Source organism: Sus scrofa, chromosome 5 (assembly GCF_054392235.1).
Source record: "Sus scrofa isolate SSC_HxYL_T2T_F1_AM1 chromosome 5, Sscrofa_HxYL_maternal_Yorkshire_Landrace_v2.0, whole genome shotgun sequence".
NCBI lineage: Eukaryota > Metazoa > Chordata > Mammalia > Artiodactyla > Suidae > Sus > Sus scrofa.
This window is the reverse complement of record NC_139387.1, coordinates 85061504-85084369: the sequence shown is the minus strand read 5'-3', so window position 1 is coordinate 85084369 and position 22866 is coordinate 85061504. Positions and strand designations below refer to the sequence as shown.

Below are 22866 nucleotides of genomic sequence, written 5' to 3'. Positions count from 1 at the left end.
TGCGGCTTCCATACCTGGCCTTGCTCAGTGGGTTGAGGATCCAGCGTTGCTGTGAGCTGTGGTGTAGGTCACAGACTCGGCTTGGATCTGGTGTTGCTGTGGCTGTGGCGTAGGCTGGCAGCTACCGCTCCATTTGGACCCCTAGCCTGGGAATCTCCATATGCCTGGAAAAGACAAAAAGACAAAAAATAAAATAAAAAAATAAAAACAGTCATGCATTTCCTTGATGATAGTGTAAAAGCTAGAGATTGTTTACTTCGGGGTGTTGAAACATTATTCATGTATTCTTGCATTGCTGCTCAACAATCCTTTTAGAAGTTGTTTTTTTAACTTTTAGTAGTTCTATTTAGCATGATAAAGATTGTGAGAAAACTCTTTAGGCAGTTTTTTTGTTGTTTTTTTAAGGAGGAAGCAGTTCCTCCTTCTTGGAGTATCTTTTTTTGAAACTGTGGTAACTCACATAATTCAGAGTGAAAGGGTGAGTTGTGAGAATGTGATATAATAATGGAGTATATAGAAATGGTTTGTCAGTAGGTGGCCAAGCTTATTTGCCCAGCTAATGAGAATAGTCATTTCATAGCTAGTACACGAACATTTGTGAAAGGACAATCTGTCTTGCCAAAAACACACATATATTATCAGCTGGAAAAATTGGCTGCTTTAGAATATAAATAGGTAATACACTAATAATAAAGTCAGAAGTTTAAAAATCCCTATTATTTCCTTATATAAGCTTTGACTATTTTTGGTTCTTTTCTAATTGATGCCTCTGAAATATTTCAGATCTCAAGTCAGTTTGAAAAAGGATGTATGTCAGTCTTTCAGTGAGAAGATTTCTGTAGAAGTAGACAGAACACCTGCTCAGGTTATCAGGACTGTCCTTCCTCCAGTTCCTGCAAACTCATTTCAGCTTGAATCTGATTTCAGACAATTGAAAAATTCACCAGATTTGTTGTATCAGTATTTGAAGGTAAGAGAAGGAAGCTAGTAATTCTATTGTGAGTAAAAGTTCAAAAAGCTTCTTTTGTCACTATATAATAATGGTGCTGTATTTGCTTTTTGTATAATATGATTGTAGAAAATGCCTTGCCTGATAAGTGCCTGGTCAGCCTGGTCAGACCATTTTAAATATTTGCAACCAGGGAACCTTTGGAAATAGATTCTGTGTTAAATTCTGTTTTCTAAAATAACATAATCTAATTTCATGTATCATGACTTCATCTTAATTCTTCATCCTTCAAGATGAGGAAAGAAGCTAAAATACATTGAGTGTCTTCTTTGTGCCAAGGAGTGCTTACAATATTTAGGTAGTTACTCCCCTAAAAATGAGCTTTTATTTGCTTAAGAAAAAGAATCAAATCATAAATGAAATTTACCAAATGGGGTTTTTTAGCATTGTCTTTTTCAGGTATAATTACAGTAATTATCTCTTATAATTAGGTAGTATATAATATCTCTAGATAGTTTTTCATGTAATTCTGTTTTTTAAACCTCCCTAATTCTTTTTGCTGCTTCTTGAGAGCTCTCTCAAGTTTCCTGTTTCTACTGGGTAGTTGGTATTTCTCCTGGGTATTACATCTGTCCATGAGATTTCTCTCTGACTTGAACAGAGCAATTATCTTAGAGTTCCTCTAACCTTCATTCTTCTATCATAGTTACATTTCAGTGTGATTCTATTATTATTCACTAAGTACTAATGCATAGTAGTTATTCTTTATTATATTCACCTGAGCAGTTATTAGGTAAGAAATTTGTTATTGGGAATGTTGCCATGATTTAATTTCCTAACTCTGTTTTTTCCCAAGCAAATTGAACCATCCTTGTATCCTAAGGTGTTTCAGAAAAATTTAGATCCAGATGTATTCAACCAGATCATTAAAATTCTGCATGACTTTTACATTGAGTAAGTAAGTTTAGTTATACTTTCATGATGTAATGCTTAGCTATTTCTAGTGGTTTGGAAAAATTCATTCTTTTTGATGTCATATCACTACCTTTTATTTGGTAAAATTAGCTCTCTAGTAAATTTTACTGTCGCAGAAGTTGTAAAGCAATTGCAGGTATAAACAATAAGGGAAATGAGGAGTTCCTGCTGTAGCAGAGCGGGATTGGTGGTGTCTCTAGAATGCTGGGACGCAGGTTCAGTCCCCAGCCCAGTGGGTTAAGGATCCTGCATGGCTGCCAGTTGTGACTGCAGCTCTGATCTGATCCCTGGCTTGAGAACTCCTTGTGCAGTGGGGCGGCCAAAAAAAAAAAAAAAAAAAAAAAAGGAAGGTAGGAGGAAAAAGGACTTCAGCTTTTTTGTAGAGATAGTTAGAGAATGGAAGTTGCAAGTACTACCACAGATTAATAATATCTGTACTATGCCTCACATTTAAGAATATTATAATTTCTTCAGTTGACTTGATGAAACTCTTCATTTGGGCATTTAAAATATAGACGGAGAGTTTCCATTGTGTTGCAGTGGAAATGAATCCACCTAGGAACCATGAGGTTGCAGGTTTGATCCCTGGCCTCGCTCAGTGGGTTAAGGATCTGGTGTTGCCATGAACTGTGGTGTAGGTTGCAGATGTGGCTTAGATCTGATGTTGCTGTGACTGTGGTATAGGCTAGCAGCTGTAGTTCCAATTCAACCCTAGTCTGGCGACCTCTGTATGCTGTGGGTATGGCCTTAAAAAGCAAAAAAAAAAAAAACAAAAAATTAAAATATATAGACAGGAAAAAAGACAAATGAAGACCTTATTTATATAGAATTAGAAATACTATTTTAGTAAAATTAAATGAGCTACTTTTGATTATTTGTTTTTTATTTGGATTATTTAAGGAAAGAAAAGCCATCACTCATCTTTGAAATCTTAAAAAGACTTTCTGAACTAAGAAGGTTTGATATGGCTGTGATGTTCATGTCAGAACCTGAGAAAAAAAGTAAGTTCTCTGAAGAAAGCTTTTGTATATCTGTTTATTCTTGTGTGTTCCTTTATATGGTCAACAAAATGATAGTAAGTATTTATTGAATGTTCGTTATGTATAGGTGCATACAATTAAATTTAACTTAACTACAATTAAATTAAATTAAGTAAAGTTTAATTTTTTGATCCTGACAACAGCATTGTGAGGTGTAGATATGGTTATCATTTTGCTTTTACAAAGGAGGAAACAGGCATACAGAGGTCAGAGGTAAGGAACTTGACTGAGGGTCCATAGCTAGGAAGCCAGACCCAGGATTTAAACTGAGCAGACCAGGAGTTCCTGTTGTGGCTCAGTGTTAGTGAACCTGACGAGTATCCATTTGGATGCAGGTTCAGTCCCTGGCCTTGCTCAGTGGGTTAAGGATCCAGCATTGCTGTGAGAGCTGTGGTGTAGGCTGCAGATGTGGCTCGGATCTGGTATTGCTGTGGCTGTAGTGTAGGCTGGCTGCTCTGCAGCTGTGATTCTCCACCTGGCCTGGGAACTTCCATACACTGCAGGTACGGCCCTAAAAAAGCAAAACAAACAACCAACCAAGCAGTCCAGCTCTATGGTCTGGGCTCTTGTACTTGAAGTGCAGTGGTAATGTAAGGTTGAGCTCCTGAGTTAATGTCCTTGGGTTTGTTTGATTTAAGCCGAGTTCTCATAAGAGTGCAGGAGTCAGGTGAAGGGGGTGGGCATGTGCAGAGGTTCTGAGGCAGGAAGAGCAAACTGAGCTCGGAAAATTGAAAGGAGTGCAGTGTAGCTAGATTGTAGAGTTAGGCAGTAAAGAGAGGCAGGTGATAAGCCTGAAGAATTAGATCCGTTATTTATTTCTACATCTAAGTCTTTGGCATAAAGTATCAGTTTGGTGTAAAGTAAAATCAAACTTTCGAGAAACTTCAACCACAGTTGATCCTTGAATGATTTGGGGGTTAGAGGTGCCAACCCTCCAAACCATCCATCAAAAAATCCATGTACAATTTTATCGTCAGCCCTCATTATCCAAGGTTCTGTGGATTCAACCAACCATGGATCATGTAGTACTGTAGTATTCACTGTTGAAAAATAGCCATCTGTAAGTGGATCCAGGCAGTTCAAACCTGTGTTGTTCAAGGATCAGCTGTACTTGGGGTTTTAGGCTATACTTTAGTTTTAGGAAAAAAGAAAAATCATTAGACTGTAGGAGTACCAGTTTTTAGTTTTAAAAATAGCAAAAACTCAGTTAACTCCTGGTCTGAACACACTTTGGGCTCCTTTCCTGTTTCTTCTTTATGTTTTTAGCAGACAGTGAGTCTGAATCACTAAGAAAAATAGTTTTCATATTGTACTTTGGGAAATAGACATGTAATTTGGAGAGATTCTTTTTTTTTTTTGTCTTTTTGCCTTTTCCAGGGCCATTCCCTCGGCATGTGGAGGTTCCCAGGCTAGGGGTCTAATCGGAACCCCAGCCACCGGCCTATTCCAGAGACACAGCAGCTCGGGATCCCAGCTGCATCTGCGACCTACAGCACAGCTCACAGCAACGCCAGATCCCTAACCCACTGAGCAAGGCCAGGGATCGAACCCACAACCTCATGGTTCCTAGTGGGATTTGTTAACCACTGAGCCACAACGGGAACTCCCTGGAGAGATTCTTAGTAGGATTAAATCAAAAGGAATTTCTCCTTTATCTTTAGTGAATCAGAAACAGTCCCTGAAATTCCCTAAAAAGATTACTCTTGTTGGAGTTCCCGTCGTGGCTCAGCGGAAATGAATCCAACTAGGAAACCATGAGGTTGCAGGTTTGATCCCTGGCCTCACTCAGTGGGTTAAGGATCTGGCATTGCCATGAGCTATGGTTGTAGGTCGCAGATGCGGCTTGGATCTGGTGTTGCTATGGCTATGGCATAGGCCAGCAGCTGCAGCTCCGATTCGACCCCTAGCCTGGGAGCCTCCATATACTGCAGGTGTGTCTCTAAAAAGACAAAAAAACAAAAAAACAAAAAAAAAGAAAAAGAAAGAAAGAAAAAAAAAGATTACTCTTGTTACTGTTCTGACCTCATCTTCCACCATTTTTTTCATTCGTTCTGCTCCCCAGCACTGTCTTTGTGTCTTCTTAATACACCAAACCGCCAAACTTCTTGTAGCCTCAGGGGCTTTGTTTGTTTGTTCCTCAGCCTGGGATATCCTCCCACATGTCTTCGCCTGCCTCTTCCTCACTTCATTCACTTTTCACCTAATAGTCACCATCTCAGAGACACCTTTCCTTCTCACCAGGCCTGCTCGGAATGACTGCTTACGACTCCTCCCTCCTCACCCTCTGTCTTCTTTCTCCACTTTATTTTTCTTTATAATGCAGAACTAGCTGACAATATTTTATGTATTTTTCTCTTTCCCAAAGAGAATGAAAGCTCCATGATGGCAGAAACTTTGCCTTGTTCTCTAGGCTCAGGGCATAGAACAGTGCTTACTTAGTACAGAATAACCTTTTAATGTAAGTGCATTGATTGCCACTATGATGTGATACCTTGAAGTGTGCTTAAAGAATGCGAGTCCTTCAAACAGGTCTCCCAGCGTACTCTCTCACTTGGGTCACCACTGTCTGCTAAGTTAAGCATGGAAACACTTAGAATGGTTCCTGGCATGTAATAACTATTCAGTAAATAGTGGCTGTTGTCTTTTGTAATTGTCATTATTATTTTCTTTTCCTTTTTTTTTTTTTTTTTTTTTTTTTTTTTTGTCTTTCTATATTTTTTAGGGCTGCACCCGTGGCATGTGGAGGTTCCCAGGCTAGGGGTTTAATCGGAGCTGTAGCCACCAGCCTATGCCAGAGCCACAGCAACACCAGATCTGAGCTGCATCTGTGACCTACACCACAGCTCACAGCAATGCCGGATCCTTAACCCCCTGAGCAAGGCCAGGGATCGAACCCACAACCCCATGGTTCCTAGTTGTATTCGTTTCCCTTGCACCACAATGGGAACTCCTATTATTTTCTTTTTAGGGCCACACCTGCAGCGTATAGAGGTTCCCAAGCTAGGGGTTGAATCAGAGCTACAGCTGCCAGCCTACACCACAGCAACACCAGATCCAAGCCACATCTGTGACATACACCACAGTCTGTGGAAACTCCAGCTCCCTAACCCGTTTAGCGAGGCCAGGCATCAAACCTTCATCCTCATGGACACTGTGTCAGGTTCTTAAACCTGCTGAGCCACAATGGGAACTCCTGTTATTGCCATTATTATTAACAACTATTAGCTAGTTTTAATGTTGAGAAATGTAGGAACTATAACATTGTTTTCCAAAGTGTTGAGTGTAGACCATTCAGTGGTATGAAAGATAAAGATTTAAAATGAATATTAAAATAAATAAATGACAAATATTTAAAAATTTTTCAAGGTAATTACATATTATAAAAATGTATACCTTGCCCATCAAACATGATTTTTGTGGATGTTAATTGGTAATTTTCAATTTTTAGTAGTGATATAAAATTTCCCTTTAAGGTAAAATGATTTGTTTTGAAAAATAGCTAATTGGAATATTAAGTAAATAAAAGTACTCTTGTTACACAGGGCAAAAATTTTTTAGTATAGAATGGATTATGTTTAATCTGCAAAGTTAATATCTTTGAGGATGTGGAGGAAATATTTTTTACTGCAAAGCAGAATGTTCTGGTAGGAAACATTGGATTGCTATATAATTTTCTGTTCTCAGATTGGCTTTTTAAATATCTGAATTTGAATTTATAAATAATCCTAATGATTGCTTTAACATGTAAAAAGTATTTAACAGATTTGATTATTTCCTTTAATTTCATTTTACTTTAAAAATGAAGATTAAAATTAATTTTTTTCTTCTTTTTCAGTTACACATGTATTATTCAATCACATAGACAAATCAGGATTGAATGATAATTCTGTCGAAGAACTCAAAAAAAGATACGGTAGTTGATTTCCATTTTTACTGAAATTATTGTCTTTGACTTTCACATGTAAATTTTTTCTTCTGAAAATAAAGTGTTTTGTTTTGCTTTTTAAGAAAACGAAATCATATAGGAAAAGGACTCTTTGGATGTAAGCTCATTAACTATAATGTGAATTATGTTTTAACTAGTGAGAAATATACTTAAACGAACTATTTATTAGAAGTCTTTTTTTCTGAAAATAAAAATACAAATAATGAAGTATACTTATAAAAAATCAGTATTTTATTTTAGAAGTCATTTTAAATGTTAAGTTTAGATATTCTTCAGTGCCCTGCAAGTGTTACATTATTTTTATATTTTTGTAACCACATGACAAATTTGCTTTATTAGCATATAAATAAAGTTATATTTATATAAAGGGAATTAAGTAGATATCCAGATTGTTTCGTTAGAAAACATTTTCATATCATTGTGCAAGTTCACTAACAAAATTGTTTAATTGCAGAATGCATATTTTTAGTATTTGTGTTGAAAGGAGACCCTCTTTTTTTCCCCCCTTTTTAGGGCTGCACCAGCAGCATATGGAAGTTCCTGGGCAAGGGGTCTAATTGCAGCTACAGCTGCTGGCGTGCATCACAGCCACAGTGACCCTGGGTCCAAGCTGTATCTGTGACCTATACTGTAGCTTGCAGCAACACTGGAACCTTAATCCACTGAGTGAGGCCAGGGATTGAACCTGCATCCTATGGAGACTAGTTGGGTCTTAACCTGCTGAGCCACGATGGGAACTCCCTAAAGGAGACTTTTAGTTAGGCTTTTTCAATAGGTTACTTGAGGAGTCACAGCATCCTTAAATTTTAATGCTATAGCTTTTTTGCCTCATGATATCCATGTTATAGGTTAACTAAAGGCAGATAATCTAAAGCAAAATGTGAAAGTGTTAAAAACTGGAAATGTTCAAGGTAGTAATTAGCGTATAGCTTATTACTGTGTGGTTGTGGTTCAGGTGAGTATGGTGTCTGTAAGCTTTTGAAATCTACTTATCCTTGTTCTGCATGGTACCTGGCCCAGTCCTTTGCACATAACTAGATATTTATAAAATTTAATCAAATTGCCAGTAGGAGTCAGTTTTAGTAAATGTTCAGAGTAGCAACTTAGCAAATTTTGGGCATCCTGTTAATGTTGCTAAAATATGTTTTAGAGGCTATCATGTTGTTAAAAAAATACCAGGTCATCATCCTGTAGCTGTTATTTTCATTAATAAGATGGTCAACTTTAAGACTTTGTTGCAGCATGCATATTATGCTTACAGTTGCTTGAGGAATAATCAATTTATTTACAAAGATAATTTCCGTGGTTCATGGTATAACTTATTAAAATGACCACAATTTGGGAATTCCTGTTGTGGCACAGCAGAAATGAATCTGACTAGTAACCATGAGGCTATGGGTTTGATCCCTGGCCTTGCTCAGTGGTTTAAGGATCCGGCGTTGCTGTGAGCTGTGGTTGCAGGTACAGCTTGGATCTGGCATTGCTGCACCTGTGGTGTAGGCTGGCAGCTGTAGCTCCTATTCAACCCCTAGCCTGGGAATCTCCATATGCTGTGTGTACGGCCCTAAAAAGAAAAAAAAAGGAAAAAAAAAAAGTAGCCCTGGATAGGTTTGCTCTCTTGCATGGTCCACCTCCTTTCCTGAGTGTGAGAGTTCAGGGTGGCCTCGGAACCCAAATCGTTTCTGTCACTTTGTATCCAGGTATTACTCCTCTTCTATGACTCCTCTTGGGGCTCCTCTCTTGACTCCTCTGAAGCAAGAACAGATTTCCCTACTTAGAGGAGTGTGCCACTAACCCTGCCATCAGCCTCTTTCTCTCGTTCTGCTATTGGTCCAGTGGTTAAGTGATGGTAAAGCCAGTGATTTCCCTCTCAATTCTCACTCTCCTTGACCCCTTGTAGCATTTGACCTGGTTGAATATCTTGGTCTTGGAGACATTTTGTTTTCTTGGTTCCTTACCTCCTCTTGACAGTTTCTTCTTTCTCTCTTTTTCTTTTTCCTGCACCTCTGGCATGCAGAAGCTCCTGGGACAGGGTCGAACCAATGCCACAGCAGCAACCCAAGCCACTGCAGTGACAATGCTGGATCCTGCTGAGCCACATGGCAATGCCTCCTTTTCATTTTTATGTCTTCGGTGTCCAGTCATTGGCCTTCTTCTCTCCCCTGAGAGCTCGGCTACTCAGCTTCCACAGACAACTCCCATGCTTGCTATCCTTTTCTCCAAGTACTAGTCTTGCTCCCTCTAGCTACTCAGTAACCATAACTCCTTGCTGTGCTATCATAGTCAACTAGAACTCAGCATTTTATTTTATTTTTTACTTTTTAGGGCCACACCTGCGGCATATGGAAGTCCCCAGGCTAGGGGTCAAATTGGAGCCACAACTCCTGGCCTATACCACAGCCACAGCAGTGGGGGATCCAAGCTGCATCTTGATTACACCACAGCTCACAGCAACGCTAGATCCCTGACTCACTGAGCGAGGCCAGAGATTGAACCCACATCCTCATGGATACTAGTCAGATTTGTTTCTGCTGTGCCACAATGGGAACTCCTAGAACTCAGCATTTTAAAAGCTCATAGCCCTCACACTCCAGCAGCCCCATTCTAGCCATCTCTCCTGACTTACCTCTTTCAGTAGTGCCATTGTTGGTTCAGACACAAACTCAAATAAAAAAGCATTATTTTTGACCCCACCTTATCTTTCCCTAATCAAATTGTCCAGGAAGCCCCATGAACTTGTCCTGTGCAATCTCTGCCACCTGCCTCTTCAGACTTGGAGATGGCAGTAACCCCTGAGCAGTCCCTGGCTGTGCTTCTGCATAATCCCCTCATGCTTCTCTACCAGCTAAATCTTCCTTCAGCATGGTTCTCATCACGTCATCCATGCCCACAACCTTCAGGAAAACAGTGGGACAGGACTTGTTCTCTTTTGAACTGAGTATTGGGACATGTGGTTTGACAAAGGTCTTTGATTTGTTGGTTTAGTTTTTTTTTTTTTTTTTTCCTTTTAACCTTGGCCTGTGACATGCAAAAGCTCCTGGGCCAGGAATGGAACCTGTGCCATGGTGGCAGCCCAAGTTACAGCAGTGACAATACGGGTCACTTAACCTGCTAAGACACCAGGGAACTCCTTGTGGATATAATTTTAAATTCAGGAACATATTTATCAGACACTATGCTGGATGTTAAAAATATAAAAATTAAAGTCACAGCCTCTGCTTCCAAGGATCTTGGAGACTAGTGGGGGAATCATACAAGAATCATTAGCTTGGGAGTTCCCCTTGTGGCTCAGGGGAAACAAACCTGACTAGTGTCCCTGAGGACGACGGTTCAATCCCTGGCTCTGCTTACTGGGTTAAGGATCTGGCGTTGCCATGAGCTGTGGTGTAGGTTGCAGATGCAGCTTGGATCCAGCATTGCTGTGGTTGTGATACAGGCCGGCAGCTACAGCTCCAATTTGACCCCTAGCCTGGGAACTTCCATATGTTGCAGGTCTGGCCATAAAAAGATAATTTTAGGGAGTTCCTATCATGGCGCAGTGGTTAACAAATCCGACTAGGAACCATGAGGTTGCGGGTTCGATCCCTGCCCTTGCTTAGTGGGTTAAGGATCCAGCATTGCCATGAGTTGTGGTGTGGGTTGCAGATGCGGCTCGGATCCTGAGTTGCTGTGGCTCTGGCGTTGGCTGGCAGCTACAGCTCCGATTAGACACCTAGCCTGGGAACCTCCATATGCTGTGGGAGCGGCCCAAGAAATGGCAAAAAGACCCCAAGAAAAAAAAATTTAAATAAAATGAATATCAGACCACTTTTAGGAGGAAGAGATGACTCAAAGATGTATTCAGGGAGTTCCTGTTATGGCACAGTGGTTAACAAATCCGACTAGGAACCACGAAGTAGTGGGTTCCATCCCTGGCCTTGCTCAGTGGGTTGAGGATCCAGTGTTGCCGTGAGCTGTGGTGTAGGTTGCAGACTCGGCTCGGATCCTGTGTTGCTGTGGCTCTGGCGTAGGCTGGCAGCTGCAGCTCCGATTTGACCCCTAGCCTGGGAACCTCCATATGCCGCGGGAGTGGCCTTAGAAAAGGCCAAAAAAAAAAAAAAAAAAAAGATGTATTAAGAAAGAGGTGTGCAGAAATGTCTGTCCTTGGAACAGGGGACAGGGAGGTGTGACGTGTTGTGTGCACGTGTGTGTTCTCCTGTGCTGGGAAGTGGCTAAGTCTGTATATGATACTCAAGTCTATTTTAACTACTGGCATACAGAGATACCTGTTTCTCTTCTACTTTCCCTGCCTCCCAGTTTCCATCATCAGTAAATTGTTTTGATACTTACTTTATGGAGTCCGTTTGACTAATGAGATACAGTGATTTTGGTGTTGAGTTTCACTGGAATAATTCAATATGTATGTTCTTTAACATCAGAGCAAAATAATAAAGTCAAGGCAGGTCCTGAAATATGGGGAAGGTGTGCATTTGCACTGGCAGAAGGCCAAGATGAAGCTAAGAAATTGTCATAGTTTTGTGGTCATTGGTTTGATGCCCAAAGATTACATCATTGTCCATCTTCTCTTTTCAACTCTGAACTGATCCTTATGTGAGTGCTAAACACCCTCAGATTCTTTGTAATTTGTTACCGCCCATTGGGCAGGTGATGGTTTTTGAGGATGGCAAGAGGACCAAAGGAAAGCAGTCACCCATTTATTCCTCAGCCATAAATAGAGACCACTGGTGTGCCAATCTGTTTCTCCAGATACTGACCTGATTTTAGTGCCAAGAGCCTACAATTCAAGACCCAAGTGGTATTATCCTGAGGGTCCAGTGGGGGTAGAAGCTGTGTTGTTTATGGACTTGATGGTGTCCTTGGCTCTGGCGCTGGATTTGACAGCCACTGAGCAGCACCAGAGGGCCCTTTGCCAGATACTTCTCCCCACTGGCTCAGTGCAGTGCCCGAAAACCTATTCTAGACCTCCTGGAGGCAGTTTACCTCAGCCAGGCATTATTATAATTTGAATTTGAGCTATTTGGTCCATTACCAGAGATAATTTTATCTGATAAAAACCCTACCATCCTCATGCCTTGGAGAAGAGGATTCTAAAGAAATCCAAAGGCAGGTTTTGGGAGACCAAAGCCAAGGTAGAATTTAGGGTAATCCAGAAGTTAAAAGGGTGATCCAACTGGGGACATGGAGAAGAGGCAAGGTAAGGAGCTTGCCACCTCCCACAGGCTCAGAACTTTGCCTGAGTGGTACCTGAAGAAGCTGAGGTCCCCAGCTCACAATTCAACCCAAGTTTCCGTGGGACTCCAAGATGAGTGTTCTCCTGAGTCGGTTCACTGCTAGGCACTCCTAACTTACAGCTCTGGTTATTGTCACCTCAGTAACAGACTAAAGTTAATAGAGCTCTACTGCAAGCCAAACAGCAAGGCCACCTGAAGCCCCCAAGATGCAGAATGCAGACAGAATACCAGACTCAAATTGACTTAGATATTGTCACCAGGGCTCCAGCTGTAGTGATCATCTGTCACTTTGATCCCCCAAACCAGGGCCTGAGCCACCTCCTTGTGTCACTGGAAGACACCAGTTTTTATTGGATCCCAGCACCACCCAACCCAGGCAGTGCTCATCTATGCACAAGTCCATCTGGACTGCTCCTAGTCAGCTCTTTTGCCGACAGCTGCTGCAGGCTTCCCTATCACCACCATCTTGTAGCCTCTCTTCTTGTCGTCTGCTTCTCCCCAGGCCCCAGGCCGGCCCACAGAGGCACAGCCTCTCTGTTCGTTTCCTAGACTTGGGTGATACCAGAAGGTAACGTTTGACAAAATGTTGCCAGATACTTGAGGATGCCATCAGAGCACTGCAGGACAGAATGATGAACAGGTATTCCTGCCCCTGGAGCACGCATGTCTTTGCACAGGCGCCCCTTCTCTGCTACCAGCTGCCTGAGCCAGATGAAGCACACCCAGTTGTAAACCTCACAGTTTGTCAGTACACCTCAGGGTCTCAGCATCTCAGCCGCAGCCTCGGCACTTGCATTATTTTTGCTTTTGGCACTTTCCTGAAGGAGTGTGTAGGCACTTACCTTAGATCTGTTTAACCAAAACCCCAACTGTGTTTCTCAGAAAAATGGGAGAATCTTCCCAAAGGAAAAAGAAAACCCAGGAAACACACAAGAATACAGAAAATGAGTTCTGTGTGAGCCCCAAAATGTTGGCTTTATTTATTTATTTATTTATTTTTGTTATCTGTTATATTGGGTACCTAAGATTGTTGGACTTTGCCCTTTTGACTCATCCTGTAATCTTCCATCCAAGAAAGCCTGATTTGGATAAGAGTAAGTCAGTCAAAATGTGAATTTGTAGCCTGTGGAAGAAACTCCAGTCTGCAATCTGAAATGCTAGAGTCAGGTTGTACTACATGTTTGCCATCTCACTTTTCATCATACTTAATCTGTCATTGCTTTTAATAGAGCAAAACATAATGAAGTTTTCACTAACTGACCATATGACAGTATTGGCCACCAGAGAATTTTGAGTCCAGGCTTGGTAGACATTCAGAAGAAGAGAAAATCATATTAGGGTATGTAGCTCCTTAGATGAACTTGGAAGACAGTTTTAACAGGTCACCTTAACTAGCTATAAAAAACCTGAATTCAGGACTAAGACTTTCATTACTATAGTAATCAATATTGATTTTATTTTAATTATATTATCCTTCACATTCATTAGAAAGAAAGCAAAGAGTCTCATTTTCATAAAAAGTAAAATTACTTTTCATAGATTACCTTTTTATTTGGAGCTGTATTCTTGACATTTTTTTAAAGGGCTGCATTACTAGCTTGATCCAGGAGATGGCAGTGTGCTTTTCATTTTTGGGTGTGCAATCCTAAACCTCGCATAAAGCTGTTGTGCATAATAGGGTGGTTTATTGTGGAACCCATGACGTAATGTGTTCATTGATTCACCACATTAAAGCATTAATAAAAAATCAAATCTGAATTATAGAAATGGAGTATTATAAATTCATAATGTTAATCTACTTGTGTTTTATCAAATCGTATTGGATGTTCAGGTAAAATAGAAATATAAAAAGCAATTATTGCTTTAAAAAGCTTAAAATCTAGATGTGGAATCACAAGACTAAAAAAACAATATATGTTAAGTGAATTATGATTTAAGAAATTTCAAGGGTCTAACATCAGCAAGAAGACTTCTTAGAGGAAGGTGGTAATTAAAAGGATGGGTAGGGGCTTCTGGGTAAAGAGGGTGGGTTAAGCACCATCATTTTAGCCTCACTCTCAAATTCTACTAAAATAGTAGTAAAGGATTACAAATAAATAAATCACAAACAGCAAAAGAAAGGCAACAGGGCATTAGGAAATAAGATATCAATAAATTATGGAAAGTTGAAGGTAGAGTTATAAAAAGGGTTTCTGTGAAAGAGCATACAGAATGTCTATCAAGTTGAAGAAAGTGCCTTTTATTTCTATTTTCCTGAGAGTTTTAAAAAAAATCAAGAATAATAAAAAAAAGAGTGTTAAATGTTTTCAAATGCTTTTTTCTGTTTTATTGATAAGATCATGATTTTTTTTTCAGTTAGTCTTCTAATATGGTGGATCATATTGGTTGATTTTTAAATACTTAACTAGCCTTGCATCCCAGAAATAAATCCCTTTGGATCATGGTATAGAATTCTTTATGCTGAATTCTCTTTGCTGGTATTTTTCACATTTATATTTGTGAAGGATATTGGTCTATAATTTTCCCTTTCTTCCTTTTTTTTTTTTTAAATGCTGTCTTTGATTTTGGTACCAGGGTAAAACTAACTTCAGAAAATGAATTGGAAAATGTTCTTTTTTTTCTATTTTATGGAAGAGATTGTGTAGAAATGGTGCTAATTCTTTAAGCATTAGCTCAAATTCTCCAGTGAAATAACATGGGGCTGGATGTTTATTTTTAGGGAGTTTTTAAATTACACATTTCTTTAATATTATAGGGCTATTCACATGTCTATTTAATGGAGAGTAATGTATGGTAATTTGTGTTTTTTGAGGTAGTGATTGATTTCTTCTAAATTGTCAGGTTTGTATGTATAGAGTTGTTTGTAGTATTCCCTTATTTTCCTTATTATTTTAATTTCTTTGAGATTTGTTTTGTGGCCCAGAAAATGGTAAATGATTTGTGGACACTTGAGAAAAAACTATGGATTCTGCCTTTGTGAGGTGGTGTATTTTATAAAAGCCAACCTGTTGGTTGATGATATTGAGTTTTTCTATGTCTTTGCTAATTTTTTGTCTAGATGTTTTATCAGTTTTAGAGAGGAGTGTTGAAGTCTCCAACTATAATTGTGGATCTGTCAATTTCTCATTTCAGTTCTCTCAGATTTTGCTTCATATATTTTGCAGCTCTGCTGTTACATACACTTTTAGGATTGCTGTGTCCTCTTGATGGATTAATCCCTTTGTCATTATGTAATGCCCCTTTCTGTTTCTAGTAATTTTCTTTGTTGTGAAGTTTACTGTGCTTGATATTAGTATAGCCACTCCTGGGTTCCTTTGACTCATGTTTGCATGATATGCCTTTTTCCATCCTTTTACTTTCAGTCTTCTTATATCACTGTACTTGAAGTGAGTTTCTCATAGATAGCATATAGTTATCTTATGGCTTGTAAGCCAACCTGCTAATCTCTTAATTCATATATTTAGGCCATTTATATTTAATGTAATAATTGGTATATTAGAACATGAGTCTGCCGTTTTATTTTTTGTTCTCTCTTGTTCCTTGTTTTTCATTTCTTTTTTCCCCTTTTCTGTGTGCTACTGGAACACATTTTAAAATTCAATTTTGATTTATCTTAAAAAATCATTTAATATAGCTTTTTATTGGTTGATATAGGTACTACATTATATATACAAAAATTATTGCATTCTATTGGTGCTGTCATCTTACCAGTTAAAGTGAAGTATAGAAACCTTACCACTCTTTATATCCCCTTGCCCTCCCCTATTTATTACAGTCTTTCGTATTTCCTCTACATGCATTTAGAACTGTATCAGACAATGTTAGAAATTCTGCTTTAACATTCAAACATAATTTAGAAAGCTCAAGTAGAGGAAAGCCTGTTGTATTTACTTAGTTTGCTGATATTCCAAGGTTTCTTCTTTTATTGTTTTCTTTCTGTTTGGAGAAATTTCTCTAGCCATTCTTTTGGGTGGATCTCTTGGTAAGACATTAGCATTCCTTCATCTTAGAATTTTTTTTTATATCCATGTCATTCTTTAAGCATATTTTCACTGGATATAGGATTCATGGTTGACAGCTCTTTTCTTTTGGCACTGAAAAGTATAATACCACTCCCCCTGGCCTCCATGGTTTATGATGAGAAATCTGCTGTCTTTGTTATTTTCGTATAGGTGAGTTTTCATTTTCCTCTGTCTGCTTTCACGATTTTTTTTGCTTTTAGTTTTCAGAAGTTTATTATGATGTCTTTTGGCATGGATTTCTCTGAGTTAATCCTGTTTGGGGTTTTCTCAACTTCTTGAATCTGTTTGGGAAGTTTTCAGCCATTATTTCTGAGTACTTTTTCAGTTCTGCCATTTTTTCTTTCCTTTTGAGACTGAAATTATATGAATTAGATTTTTTTTTTAATAATCCCACTGATCCTTGAGACTCTTTTTTGTCTCTCTGTTTTTAAGATTTGAGTAGTTTTTTAAATGTTCTGTCTTTCATTTCACTGCTTCTCTCATCTGTCTTCTCCTTCTGCTATTAAGCTCATCCACTGAGATTTTTATTTCAGTTATATTTTTCACTTCCAAAACTTCCATATCTTCTATTTCCAATTTTTAATTTGCAGCATATTTGTAATTGCTTTTTGAAACATTTTTTTATTGTGGCTGCTTTAAAATATTTGTAAGATCTTATTAATATCTGGTATTTTGGTGTTTGCATCTATTGTCTTTTTCGTTCAATTTGAGTGCTTACTATTTCTTTGTATAATGAATTATGTTATTGAAACATGGACATTTTTATAATATATATGAGATTCTGGACTTTATTTAATCCTCGTTTTAAACACTCGCTTAATCTGACACTTATCTGGCAGTGGGAGAAAGGGGCACCACTATCCTGTTACTGTCAGACAGAGATAGAAATCTATGTTCTCCACTCAGCCTCCAAAGCGGTGGAGGTGAGGGCGAGGATTCTTCCTTACTGATGAGTGGAGATAGGAGTGTTATTTCCCATTGTGGTCTCCACTGATACTGTGGTAATGGCAGTCCTTTGGTGCTGAGTGGTAGTGAAAGTCCTGATTCTCCATCAGGCCTCCTGTAACACCATTTCAATGGGGAAAGGGATGGGTACCTCATTACTGCTGGGTGGAAATAGAAGTCCATTTGCCCTATGTGGTCTCCATTGATACCATGAGGAGAAAGAATAGTTTCTTCAATAAATGGTTTTGGAAAAACTGGACAGCCATATGCAAAAAAAAAAAAAAAAAAAATCGTATTCTTGGATTACAATTTAATAATATCTATATCATTTATTATATACTTTAAATATAGAATTCTATAAACTGAGGATCCAAAAACTTTTCACTTTGTATGCCTTAAATATATACAATATTTATCTGTCAGTTATACCTTAATAGATCTGGGGGTGGGCAGGAGAGATTAAGTAAAGTCCTAAAAATAAGATGTATACCTTAAATCTATGTAATTTTTTTCAATTATATTTTAATAAATCTGTTAAATAATGCCATGAGGGGTTGGGGTGTTTGTTACAAGCCAGTGGGGGTAAAATTCCTGGATCCCTACTTGGCCTCTCTTACATCAGCACCTTGGGTGTTGGAGCTCCTCCGTTAGAGCCTTATGAGGGTGGGCGCCTTGGCTTCCTACTTGGTTTTTGCTGGTGTGCATGAGAGTGAGCCCACAGATGTTTTGGTGCTGTTTGCCTGGAGTAGAAAGGTTATTATCTAAAAGTTTATGTCTTGCCTGGCTGTTCCTTTCTTAGCCTTTTGTCTTTAGAGAGCAGGCTTTGGGGGAATTTTTCAATCTGTGTCCATTGGTGTTTCTGGGTTGCTGTCCTCACTAGCCCCACATGTGGGATGTGTGAGGCAAAAGGAAAGCCTAGGGTATTCACCACTGTGTTCTTTGGGTCTGAAAGTCTCTAATTGATCTGCCTCCTCTATACTTTTTCAGAATCTTCTTATATTTCAGAATCTTCTTTGATTTATTTAAAAAGTCCATTTCTATATTTCTGTATACTAACAATGAAAGATCAGAAAAAGAAATTAAGGAAACAATCCTATTTGTCATTGCATGAAAAAAGTAAAATATCTAGGAATAAACCTACCCAAAGAGACAAAAAAGGGAGTTCCTGTCGTGGCTCAGAGGTTAACGAATCCGACTAGGAACCACAAGGTTGTGGGTTTGATCCCTGGCCTCACTCAGTGGGTTAAGGATTCGGCATTGCCATGAGCTGCGGTGTAGGTCACAGATGCGGCTTGGATCTGGCATTGCTGTGGCTCTGGGGAAGGCTGGCAGCTACAGCTCCGATTTGACCCCTAGCCTGGGAACCTCCATATGCCATGGGAGTGGCCCTAGAAAAGGCGAAAAAAAAAAAAAAGAGGGAGAGAGAAAAAAGACCTGTACTCTGAAAACTATAAGATACTGATGAAAGAAATCAAAGATGATACCAACAGATGGAAAAATATACCATGTTCTTGGATTTGAAGAATTAATACTGTTAAAATGAGTATACTACCCAAGGCAACCTACAGATTCAGTGCAATTCCTAACAAATTATCAATGGCATTTTTGTCACAGAATTAGATCAAAAATTTTTTAATTTGTATGGAAACACAAAAGATCCCAAATAGCCAAAGCAATCCTGAGAAAGAAAACTAGAGCTTGAGGACTCAGGCTCCTTGACTTCAGACTATATTACAAAACTACAGTCATCAAAACAGTATAGTACTGGAATAAAAACAAATATAGATAAATGGAACAGGATAGAAAGGCCAGAAATAAACCCAAGCACCTATGATCAATTAATCTATGACAAGGGAGGCAAGAATACACAATGGAGAAAAAAACAGTCTCTTCAGTAAGTGGTCCTGGGAAAACTGGACAGCTACATGCAAAAGAATGAAATTGCAACACTCTCTAACACCATATACAAAAATAAACTCAAAGACCTAAACATAAAACTGGATACTACAGAACTCTTTGAGTAAAACATAGGCCAAACACTCTCTGACATAAACTTGAGAATAACTTCTCAGATCCACCTCCTAGAGTAATGACAAAAAAAAAAAACAAAAATAAACAAATGGCCCTAATTAAACTTAGAATATTTTTGCAGAGCCAAGGAAACCATAAGTAAAACAAAAAGAAAGCCCACAGAATAGGAGAAAATATTTGCAAATGAAGCAACTGACAAGGGATTAATCTCCAAAATGTAGAAATACCTCCTGCAGCTCAATATAAAAACAAACACATCAGAAAATGGACAGAAGATCTAAATACACATTTCTCCAAAGAAAGGATACAGATGTCCAAAAAACATCTGAAAAGATGCTCAACATTACTAATTATTAGAGAAATGCAAATCGAAACTACCATGAGGTACCACCTTATACCTGCCAGAATGGCCATTATCAAAAAGTCTACAAATAATAAATGCCGGAGGTGGGTGGAGAAAAGGGAACCCTCTTAGACTATTGGTGGGAATGTACACAGGTACAACCACTATGGAAAACAGTATGGAGGTTCTTCAAAAAACTAAGGATGGAACTACCATATGATCCAGCAATGCCACTCCTGGGCATCTATCCAGAGAAAACCATAATTTGAAAAGATAAATGCACTCTTATGTTTATTGCAGCACTATTTACAATAGCCAAAACATGGAAGCAACCTAAATGTCCGTCAGCAGAGGAATGGCTAAAGAAGATGTGGTACATGTATAAAACAAAATATTACTCAGCCATAAAGAAGAATGAAATAATGCCAGAAACTATCATCCTAAGTGAAGTTAGAGAATGAAAGACAAACATCATGATATTACCTCTATGCGGAATCTAAAAAAGAATACAAGAGAACTTATTTACAAAACAGAAAAAGACTCACAGACATTTATTTATTTATTTGGTCTTTTTTTGCTATTGCTTTGGGCCACTCCCACAGCACATGGAGGTTCCCAGGCTAGGGGTTGAATCGGAGCTGTAGCCCCCGGCCTACGCCAGAGCCATAGCAACACGGAATCCGAGCCGCGTCTGCAACCTACACCACAGCTCACGGCAACGCCGGATCGTTAACCCACTGAGCAAGGGCAGGGACCGAACCCGCAACCTCATGGTTCCTAGTCGGATTCGTTAACCACTGCGCCACGACAGGAACTCTGTATCACAGACTTTTAAAAACATGGTTACCAGAAGGGACAGGTGTGTCGGGGGTGGGGGGTGGGAGGGATGGACGGGGGTTTGGGACTGGCATATGCACACTAAGGTATATAGAATGGTTGGCCAGTGGGGACCTGCTGTATAGCACAGAGAACTCTACCCAGTAGACTGTGATAATCTGTGGGAAAAGAATCAGAGAATGGATATGTGTATATGTATGACTGGGTCACTTTGTTATACAGCAGAAATAAATGATCACAACCTTATAAATGAACTATACTTCAGTAAAACTTAAACAATGCCCAGAGTTCTCAATTGTACTTAGTGGGAGAAATGGGGGAAGGAGACCTATAGCTAATTGTTTTAAAATATGTTCTGTACTTTCAAACTTAATCTCAAGTCAAAATCTCCATATCAGGCTTTGTTCCTTACTCTGCCTCATTTGCCACCCTCAGACCTCTTGGGCCTGTCTCTGAAATACATTCAAATCTATTAGGTCCCCAAATAATCTTTACTCTGGTCTCCAATCTTTTCCTGTCTCTTAAGTCAAAGTGCTCTCATGATACCTGCCTCGTTTTCTTCTCTTAAGTACCTCTATCCTGTACCTACCTCAGGGCAGATACTTGCCACTGCAGGGCCCAGAGTGCTCTGCTCCCAGATCTTCACAAGTTTTTTGGGTCTGTGGATTCCTGCTTAAATATCACCTGCTCTGAGAAGCCTTTGCCACCACCTCCCTTACCCAAGTTACTGTATCAACATCCTGTTTAGTTTTCTTCAAAGCATTTTACCCCTCATCTTTTCTGGTATATTTATTTGTGTACTAGCTATCTTCTCCCTCTGAGATATAAACTCCATGAGATCAGGGTCATGGCTTATCTTGTTTACTGAGATTCACTGGGGACACAGGAAATAATTTTTATTGAATGGGTGAATTTAATCAACTCCTAGTGAGCAAATTATGTGCAAGGGTTTATGTCGGGTGAAAGATAATATTTCACATCTGACATGTCATCAAATCTGAACACCAAGGTTTTGAGGTTAGAAAAGGAGGAAACAGGGTTTCGAGGAGATCCAGTCCTTCCCCCAAAGCTAATGGATCTGATTCCACCAACATTTATATGCCAGGCACATTGCATGATACCAGGGATACAAACGTGATTGAATCAGGGCTCTTGCCATATTATTGCTCACGGTCTTGTATGGGAGACAGAGCACAAACCACTAACTGTACTACAGTGCGGTGTGTGCATAAACTGTGGTTAAGCCTTATTTCAAAGGTAGGAACAAAACATTGGGAGATAAAGAATTGTATGACAAATTTTGCCGGATGGTCGGATGAAGATTTTTGAAAAGCTCTCCAGAGTAGATGCATTTGAGCTAGGCCTGCAGAGATGAATAGGCTTGTGCCAGGTGCAGAAAGGGTGATAAGAGCGTTCCAGGCAGAGAGGAGAGGAGATGTGAAAGCAGAGGGCTCAAAAGAGGACACAGCCTGACTAGTGAGCTGTTGGAGAGCAGGCTGGACTTTCACAACACTTAGGAAAGTCGGCATTCAAGTGAATCTGGCTGCAGAACCAAATTAATAGACTTGCATTATTTTCTCAGCTAGTGAACTTTTGATCTCTCTCCAAGAGTCAGTGCAAGTTTGCTTTGTCTAAGATTTTACATCTAAAGCTTTCTGTGTTTTTTTCCTCAATCTGCCTCTTCTGTTTGAATGAACTATGTAGAAATGGGGCCAGGGCATCGTATATACTTAAATAGCCCTGGTTTACTTGTTCTGCAGTCCTGGTGCAGGGTGATGGGCTATATGTAGGGGAAAGCTCTCTTACCTTCTGCCAATAAGACCACATGAAATTCCTGAACTAGAAATTCTTTGCTATGGATTCAACCGTGTTGGTTGGAACACAAATATCCCTGGAATGGGAAACACATACAACTGTTACCGTATATCTGCAACTTTAATTTTTTAAAATTTTTTGTCTTTTTAGAGCCTCACCCATGGCATATGGAAGTTCCCAGGCTAGGGGTCCAATTGGAGCTGCAGCTCACGGCCTACGCCACAGCCACTGCAACACCAGATCCGAGCCACATCTATGACCTACATCACAGCTCACAGCAACACCAGATCCTTAACCCACTGAGCGAGGCTGCGGATCAAACCCGAGTCCTCATGGGTACTAGTTGGGTTCGTTACCACTGAGCCATAATGGGAACTTCCTGTATCTGCAACTTTATGAGAATGAATTTGTGACCACCTTCCCCCGAGCTAGCCAGTGTCCTTGGGGAACCAAGGGGATGGGTTTTTGGTTGTAGTGGAAGGACAGGAAGGTCGGGTACTGAATATATGCCACATGCGGAGCCGGGCACTCTGGTGCTTTTTGCATTTTAATTTTCTCAACTCTGTTCTCTTAATTTTACACATTGGCCCACGGAGGCACAGAGAGGTTGGGTAGCTTGCCTGAGCTCACACTGCCAACAGTAGTAAAACTGGAATTCAAAACTGGTTCTGCTTCTGAAGCTTGGCCCCCTCAGCACACCTGCCTCCTGTAGTATGGCATGACGTCACATGG

At 39.5% G+C, this 22866-nt stretch overlaps 1 protein-coding gene across 47 annotated transcripts in view; it reads left to right on the top strand.

The window, feature by feature from the left end:
• Nucleotides 1–22866, top strand: part of RPAP3 (RNA polymerase II associated protein 3) — a 167157-nt gene that overhangs the window by 24495 nt on the left and 119796 nt on the right. For 38 of the 47 annotated variants that reach the window (XR_014804121.1, XR_014804117.1, XR_014804129.1 and 35 more), the window contains exons 14-17: nt 784–970; nt 1806–1903; nt 2825–2925; nt 6800–6877. Coding sequence is in view for 28 of the 47 variants with exons in the window: in XM_084957274.1 (XP_084813400.1) it covers nt 784–970; nt 1806–1903; nt 2825–2925; nt 6800–6877 (464 nt within the window). In the remaining 19 variants the exon portion in view is untranslated. Of the gene's footprint in view, nt 1–783; nt 971–1805; nt 1904–2824; nt 3204–5807; nt 6305–6799; nt 7283–8927; nt 11017–12447; nt 16936–22866 lie in introns of those variants that run through there. The other 9 variants (XM_021092588.2, XM_021092586.2, XM_021092587.2 and 6 more) reach the window with 6 other exon arrangements.